General features: G+C 52.0%; 1 protein-coding gene across 2 annotated transcripts in view; it reads right to left on the reverse strand.

The window, feature by feature from the left end:
• LOC144730864 (V-type proton ATPase 116 kDa subunit a 3-like) overlaps positions 1 to 8,402 on the reverse strand; it is a 34,362-nt gene extending 25,960 nt beyond the window's left edge. For both annotated transcript variants that reach the window (XM_078611657.1, XM_078611656.1), the window contains exons 1-2: positions 7,361 to 8,402; positions 1,574 to 1,652 (exon numbers count right to left, since the gene is read on the reverse strand). In XM_078611657.1, coding sequence (XP_078467783.1) covers positions 1,574 to 1,652; positions 7,361 to 7,477 — 196 coding nt within the window. In that variant the 5' untranslated portion in view covers positions 7,478 to 8,402. The remainder of the gene's footprint in view (positions 1 to 1,573; positions 1,653 to 7,360) is intronic.
• Between the last annotated feature and the right edge of the window lie 234 nt (positions 8,403 to 8,636).

An 8,636-nucleotide genomic window follows, 5' to 3' on the forward strand; every position in this document is an offset into this window, starting at 1 on the left:
GACCCCCTGACCCTCCCGGAATCGACGGGAAGGAGACGGCGGCATCACGGCAGCAAGATGCACGACTCGTGGCCGCTGCCTCCACCACGGATGTAAATAACTAATCTGTCACTCAACCCACCAACTGAGGCTGACTCGCTAACGCTTCCAGCAAGGACGCTTAACGTCTCTGGTAAGCCGTGGGGTCGTCACTGGTAAGCAGATCCTCCGCTCACACAGCTCTAAAAAAAAATAGGAACTGGACAAACATCTCAAGCAGATGTCAGACAAAAACACGAACATGTTAGATAATTATTTATATTGATTCCAAACCTGTAAAATGTTTTATTAGCCGTGAATCTTTCACAGTACAGAAGGGAGGCAGACTCAGCCCTGCTTACCTCTCCCCTCCTATCTCACTCTCCTCCCCTCGACGCACTCTCCTACCTCTCCCTCTCATCCCACTCTCCTCCCCTCCACGCACTCTCCCACCTCTCCCCTCTCCCTCACTCCCCTACAAAAGCTCTGTCTGTACAGTGGTCACATTTAGACGCTACACAACTGTCGTCGTGAAAATAAAGGAAGTGAAATTGGCTGTGGAGAGGAAAACCCTGAACGAGCAGATGCTCTCCTCTGCTCCCTCGGCCCTTACGTCGGAGACACAGGCCACACTCACCCGACGGTCAACGATTGATAACGTTGAGGGCCTAGCGGATTGTTCAGCATGTGACCGGGCATGTGGGTTCACTCGCTTGGGTCTACGGGCAGCGATCTGCGGTGGCACCGAGGCAGCTGTGATAAAAAAAAAACACTCTTTTGCGTTTCCTGTTTTCACTCAGACGGCCCGGCACATGGTCGCTGTGGAAACTCTCCATCAGTTCCACAAATCATATTCCCGCCAAACTCTCCACCACAAAAAAAAATCCCCCGTGTAGCCATAACAGACTATTGGGGCAACGGCTGTTAGCGAGCACCAATGAAGGCCAGCATGGCACACGAGGGGGCGGGGTGTGTAAACACTGCACCAGGTACTCATTTTGAGGCCGAGTTGACATAGGGGAGGGCCCAGGACCGGTTAAGATAATAGTCACTGGTGTTGGGCATGAGAGGAATCGAACTCAGGTCACCGTATTTATAGCGCAACGTGCTAACCATGACACTACCTCTCCATCACTCTCACACAAACACACACAGGTGTGCAGGCCTGCGCCGTCCACTACTGGATGAAGACCTCCCCCACGCCTTGTCGGTCACATGGGTTGTTTGAACATACTTCGCCATGTTGGTCAGTGCGGATTGGCGAAGGAGAGGGGGTTGTCCAGGCCCAGATGCAGATGTCATTCGCAACCGATGTAAGCCGTGGAATATTAATAGCAAGGATATCTCGGAAGGAGTTCTGTGATGAACGCTTCCGTAGGCCGTTTGGGGGGTGGGGAAATAGACAAAAATACAAACGCAGCTTGTGTTGGGGCACAATATTTTTTTTTGCCGGGGGCACGGGAGTCAGTGGCAGAAGGTGCAAAGCCGCTACAACCAGCAGTGAATAGACCATGGGTGGTTACTGACGATGCTGCCCCAGCAACCAGCGCCTTACCCAGGGTGTGCTCCATGTCCTCGTAGCGACGGATCTCGCCCACAAAGCGCCGCTGGAACACGTTCACACCGGCGTTCATCTGCTCGCGTTCACGAGACAATGGCGGGAGGAGGTTGGGGGAGGGGAGGGAGATGTCAGCAGGGAGAGGCTGAGGTCACCAGAGGTAAGGTCAGGGGGTCAGTGGGAAGTTACGGTGGGCAAGGGGGTTTAAACAATGGAAATAAAAGTTGCGGTGTCAAGAATAAGACAAACGTGAAATCTTGAAGATGTTAATAATAATTTACTGGACCGACTCAAGAGATCACTCTCTACTGGTGATAGTCGTGGATGGGAATTGAACTCAGGTTGCTGGGTTCATAGCGCTGTCATCAATCATGGACCGTTGCTGGATGAGGGCCTCTCTCCATACCGTGTCGGTAATGGGAGTTGTTTGGCCATATTTTACCATGCCGGTCAGTGCGGGATTGGCATTAGCCATTGCCGGAATTCAAACTTAGGTGGCAGGGTTCAGCGGTGAACAAATGCGTTAACCGCTGCTCTGCCACTCTGCCCCCACGTGAACGCGGTGTATACTGTCCGTGCCATTTGTACGCACACTGAAGACACGAATGCCACATGTGCGAGAGCGCGTGCCCTTCCCGCCATGCCCATCCGGCGTGCGTGATGTTGCGTTTTCCCACGAATTGCAGAAGCTTTCAGCTTCACTGGAGTCCTGCAGCAGCTCCGCGGGAGGTTCGCCCACCACTGATCATTCAACCGCTACGTACAACGGCCGTGTGGCTGGCGAAACGCGTTCCGCCATTTGCAGATCCTGAACTCAACCCGCGCCCCCCCCCACCCAACATGTTGCAACGATAAGCCGAGTCATTCTACAAAGTGCCAGGGGCAGTGCACATTTTGCTGAACCAGTCCACACCTTCTGGACCGGCTCCACTCCTTAGAACTTCGTAAATGGGCACCCCGGTGGCAAGATGTTATCTCCCTCGCCAGGTATGCAGGAGGTCGTGGCTTTGATCCGGACCCTGACACCTGTATATTTGGAGCTTGCATGTTCTCCCTATGGTCACGTGGATTTTTCTCCGGGTCCTCTGGTTTTTCCCTCCATATTTAGAAACATGCGTTTAAGAGTATTTGGCTGATATTAATTTACACACATAAGCCACTTCGTTGCGCTATCATTTGTGGCCAGGTCGCTTATGAAAAAGAGCTACATAGCTCAGTGGGACTTGTCTGGTAAAATAAAAAGAGTTTAGTTTTAGTTTCTATTTCCTGGATTCGTATATTCAGACTGGCACTGATCGCACCTTGGGTGGGCTTCCAGCCTCAACACTCAGGATGGCCGACGCTGGACGTTGCCTTGCGTTACGTTAAAAGTACGAGAGGGGAACTTCACGTTACGGTCGTGTAGTTTGTGACGATTGCTTCAACGTCGCGTGAATCACAGCCCTTGCCGGTGTCCACTCTTGTGCCTTTGTTGGCTATATACGGTACGACAGAAGTTCAACATAATTATCTTGATTGGCTGCCGATTCACGCAAAACTCTTTGAGGCACGTTAACTTTACAAACTGTGCAACATCGCAGGTTGGCCATTACGCGAGTTAAGTAATGCCGTTGCGGACCCGCATTTCAACCAGCGGCGATGGCGACACACGAGGCTGTGCACATCGAGGGCTCGTGACAAATTCGACAGGGCGGCGTCACTATCTCTGGGTTCAAAGTAGTGCAATCGTGCTGGGTCAGCCCACCCAGGTCATCAGTGCACTGATCAGAACAACACCCGAGTCTCCTTGATTCATATTTGTTTTGGGTTAGGCCGGCCACACACGAGTTAACGGGAAATGTTGATATTCTGGCAGTGATGGGTAAATAAATATCGGTGTGTGGGTCTCTTAAGTTTCCAGAAACAAGGAGAGAAGTGTTCATGAGCGGACACGGGTTCCACTTTGACAAACATCAAGAAACATTTTGAAACATTTGCCCCCCTTGGCTAATCAGGGGGGAGGGGTGGGGGAGTCAGAGCGTGAATCATCGATCATGTGAATGTGGAAAGCGTTCCAGACAGTGCTTCCTGATGAAGTGCGATGCCAAGTGGAGGAATGTGTGTGTGTACGTATATCTATGTATGTTGAACTTCTTTCGCACCATACGTAGCCAACCGCACTAATCGGAGGTGCGGGGGAAGGACAACAAACGACTCTGTACATGAATCAAACACAAACAGCATTGCAGCATGGTGTGAAATGATGGGGGGGGGGGGTGATTTCGCTGGCTGATCCCTGGGACTGAACTTTCAGTGCCATCCCTTGGGGGGGGGACATTTAATATTTAAAATTGCCAGTGTTGGGCCTGGTCAGTGCTCCGTGTGGTTGGAGGCTGCTTGGGAATAGCAGGCACTGCCGTCATCGAGTTGTGACTGGCTGAGAGGTGTGGCCAGGGGATGGAAGCACAGCAACGGATTCTTGAATCCATCTGTGCGGAGCTTTGAGTGTCACCTCCCCCTATCTATGAGTGGTGGATGTTCTCCGTTTTCTTCAACACAGAAGACAAACTCTCATTACTGGAATTGGCCAAACATCAGAATGTAGTAGGACTCCTCTTCAAAGGAGTCTTGAGACTTAGTAAGGCTTCCCACGATAAAATGCACTCCTATTACTGCCACATGCCAAGATTACAATAAAGGCATTGTCATGCAATGCGTCCAATTATGATTAATTGAAGCTTCTTTGTTAATGTTACATGAGCCCTACTCATGCCTTGCCGGCCATGGGGGTAGTTTGACCATACTTCACCATGCCGGTCATGGAGGTAGTTTGACCATACTTCGCCATGCCGGTCAGTGGGGTTGGTGAAGGCATTCACATTTTATCCGCCCCCACCCATGCTTGGGTACACACGCGAGGCAGTGGCGCTACGAACCCTTCCTACCCGAGTTCAATTCCCGACCAGGGATAAACATCAATGGAAAATGATATCAAAACGATTCCTGGGCTTCCCCTAGGTCGACTCGACCTTAAATTAATAAGCATCAGCATTGGATGATACAAAGGTGACCTGGCGTGGTTCTGACCATCACCCCCTCGAGCATAGTTCAGGCCTTAATAGGCGCTTGCCAACAGCACTTTCCACAACCACCTGTGTGACGAAACGGGTATTTTTTGTTTGTTTGGTGTGGCCTTGCAGATGCTAACGCAGCTAACTCAAAGCACTTCCCTCAACAGCCCTGGGCTACATGTGGGCGGGGATGGGTTGTCTCCGTCTTCTTTGTGCACTTTGTAAGAACACGTGTTGCCTGCGTGAGCACGTGTGCACAAGGGCTGAACGATTTGGGGGGGAAATCGAATTGCGATTTGTTTTCTGACAAATATATGGCGATTTGATCTGCGATTACATTTTTTAAAGTCAAGCTTCAGTTCAATATTCAATGCATAATAGATTTAAAACATGTGATGGAGCATTACCACGTGATACCATCACAATATTAACTGCTCTATATATTCTAATGCAAGGATGATAACTTAAAATATATGAATTGCTTCCAACATGTATTTTTTAAAATGTATTTAAATAAAACAATCAAACAGAACAATTCAGTTAAAGAAAGTTATAATAAATAAATAAAACAATTCCAATAGGAAAGTAATAGGACTTTTCAAATCGCAAAACATCGCAGCCTTTGCGATTTGCTAATCGCATTGTTTCAAATTGCGATTTCGATTTGAAATGGATTAATCGTTCAGCCCTAGTGTGTACGTGTTGTGTATGTGAGCACTTGTGTACGCGTTGTCTGTGTGAGCACGTGTACACAGGAACGTGTGAGAGTACTGTACATTACATTCGCGTATGTCTCCGCGTGTGTGTGTACAAGTGTCTAGTGTGCACTCGTACTGTATACGCGTGTCTACACTGTCCACACGCGGGTCTACACTGTCTACACGCGTGTGTGTGTGTGGGGAGCGACAGTGTAGCGATCCGAGTCCGATTCCCGCCCACGGCCAACACCGGCGACGATTATCTGAACCGGCCCTGGCCTCCCTTATGTCGACTCAGCCTCAAATGAGTACCTGGGTCTGTGTGTAGTAAACATCGTCACTGGGGAGACAAAGGCGGCCGGGTGTGGTGCTAGACACACGCAAACAGCTCTTGCCCCAACAGCCTTTGCCGAACCCACAACACTCGGCTCTGTCTCGTCACCCCCTCTTGCCAACGAGCCTTCCACACTGCACATGATAGCCTCAAGGTGCACCTAGCCTGGCACAAGCGCCACACTTCGTGGCGTGTGTGTGGGGAGCGGTGGGTGTAGTGGTTAGCGATACGCTGCGTTACGAGCCAAGCGAGCCGGGTTCGATTCCCGCTCACGGCCAACACCGGCAACGATTATCTGAACCGGTCCTGGGCCTCCCCTAGGTTGACTCAGTCTCAAATGAGTACCCAGTGCGACGTGTAGTCAACATCGCCACTGGGGAGACAAAGGCGGCCGGGCGTGCTGTTGACTACCCACCCCCTCGTGTGCCGTGCCGGCCTTCGTAGGTGCTCGCTAACAGCCCTTGCCCCTACAGTCTGTTAAGGCTATACGGGGGATCTTTGTTTTCTTTGTTTTGTGTGTCTACCCGTGTGTGTACCTGTGTGTGTGTTGTTGTGTGTACCCGTGTGTGTGTGTACCCGTGTGTGTGTACCCGTGTGTGTGTACCCGTGTGTGTGTACCCGTGTGTGTGTGTGTACCCGTGTGTGTACCCGTGTGTGTGTGTACCTGTGTGTGTGTTGTTGTGTGTTGTTGTGTGTGTGTGTTGTTGTGTGTGTACCTGTGTGTGTGTACCTGTGTGTACCTGTGTGTGTGTGCCTGTGTGTGTGTACCTGTGTGTGTATATGTGTGTGTGTACCTGTGTGTGTACCTGTGTGTGTGTGTGTACCTGTGTGTGTGTACCTGTAGGGGAGCGATAATGTGGCGGTTAGCGCGCTGCGCTACGAACCCAGTGGCCCGAGTTCGATTCCTGCTCACGGCAAACACCAGTGACGATTATCTGAACAGGTCCCGGGCCTCCCCTAGGTCGACTCAGCCTCAAATGAGTACCTGGTGCAGTGTGTAAACATTGCCACTAGGGAGACAAAGGCGGTCGGGCGTGGTGCTGGTCACCCACCCCCTCGTGTACCGTTCCGGCCTTCATAGGTGCTCGCTAACAGCACTTGCCCCTACAGTCTGTTAAGGCTATATGGGGGATCTTTGTTCTTTGTTTGTGTGTACCTGTGTGTGTGTGTGTACCTGTGTTGTTGTGTGTGTGTGTACTCGTGTTTGTGTACCTGTGTGTGTGTACCTGTGTGTGTGTGTGTGTGTACCTGTGTGTGTGTGTACCTGTGTGTGTGTACCTGTGTGTGTGTACCTGTGTGTATGTGTGTGTACCTGTGTGTGTGTGTGTATGTGTGTATGTGTGTACCTGTGTGTGTACCGGTGTGTGTACCTGTGTCTGTGTGTGTACCTGTGTGTGTGTATGTGTGTGTGTACCTGTGTGTGTGTGTACCTGTGTGTGTGTGTACCTGTGTGTGTGTGTACCTGTGTGTGTGTGTACCTGTGTGTGTGTGTACCTGTGTGTGTGTACCTGTGTGTATGTGTGTGTACCTGTGTGTGTGTGTATGTGTGTGTGTGTATGTGTGTACCTGTGTGTGTACCGGTGTGTGTACCTGTGTCTGTGTGTGTACCTGTGTGTGTGTATGTGTGTGTGTACCTGTGTGTGTGTGTACCTGTGTGTGTGTGTACCTGTGTGTGTGTGTGTGCCTGTGTGTGTGTACTCACATCTCTGAACTCGCAGAGGCCGCGCTCTCCGAGCTCGCTCACGCACGCGAAGGCGGACGCGCTGGGCAGGAAGATGTTCATGAGGCTCATCCTCTCGCTGCGGAACAACGCGCCCATGGTGGTGGCGGCGATGGTGGCCTTCTCTACCAGAGACCCCTCTCAAACAACCCCAAGATCCCCTATCAAACAACCCCAAGATCTCGCTGATCTCCCCACTACCCAACTCTTCCCGACTACCCCTTCCCTGGACCCCGTCCGACTGCCTGACCGCGTCACTCTGCCCGGGTCCCCTCTGCCGGACTCTCTCGACCCCCCTGGACCCCCCCCCCCTGGTGGCTCCCGCTGGGCAACCTCCGACCCTTTAACCCACGACCCTGGAAATTCCACAGCGCCGATCGAGCCTCCTCCTCTTGTCCGGCTTCACAATGAATGGACGCAGCAGCAGCTGCTGCTGTTGTTGTTGTTTTGTTTGACTTGAGAATTAAACCCCGTGGGTGGATGGAGGCGTGGGGGGGGGGCTCAACAGGGCTGGGTCCGTCTTCTTGTGCCTCGGTCCGGTGGCGACGTCTCCCAATAATCCCAGAGGACAGCGAGCCCGCAACTACACTCGACTCAACTACACTCGACTCAACTACAATCTACTCAACTACAATCTACTCAACTACAATCTACTAAACTACAGTGTACTAAACTACAATCTACTAAACTACAGTCTACTAAACTACAATCTACTAAACTACAGGGCCGAGACGAGGTGTCGATGCTGCTCTCTGCAGGAGATCGCGGCCGCGGTGCTCAGACGATGCCGTCTTGGAGACGACGACGATGATGGTGGTGGTGGTGATGATGGTGGTGGTGGTGATGATGGTGGTGGCGGCGGCTCCGTTGGTTCAACAGCTGACGACCCCCACGCCTCGAGCTGTGCGACTCGCGGTGGTGGCAGCAGCCGGCGGCTTGTGGCGACTGGGCGGGCGGATGAATCGCGTGGACTCTGCGCTTCCTCCTCACCACCACCATCACCACCCCCTCCTCCTCATCACCACCATCACCACCCCCTCCTCCTCCTCTCCCCCATCACGTGCCGCCCATCTCGCAGCCACAACACGCGCGTGCTGGGGCCGTATTCTCGCGACTACAACGCGCACTCTCTTCACACCCCCCCCACCCCATGTGTCACGCAAAACGTTGGGGGTCGGAGGGCTGCGTGTGACACGAGGTGTGTGCACGTGTGTGTGCGTCTTGTATGAAATGTGTCACGTCTTGTATATGATAAAGT

Source organism: Lampetra planeri, chromosome 37, assembly GCF_965212315.1.
Source record: "Lampetra planeri chromosome 37, kcLamPlan1.2.h2, whole genome shotgun sequence".
Lineage (NCBI taxonomy): Eukaryota > Metazoa > Chordata > Hyperoartia > Petromyzontiformes > Petromyzontidae > Lampetra > Lampetra planeri.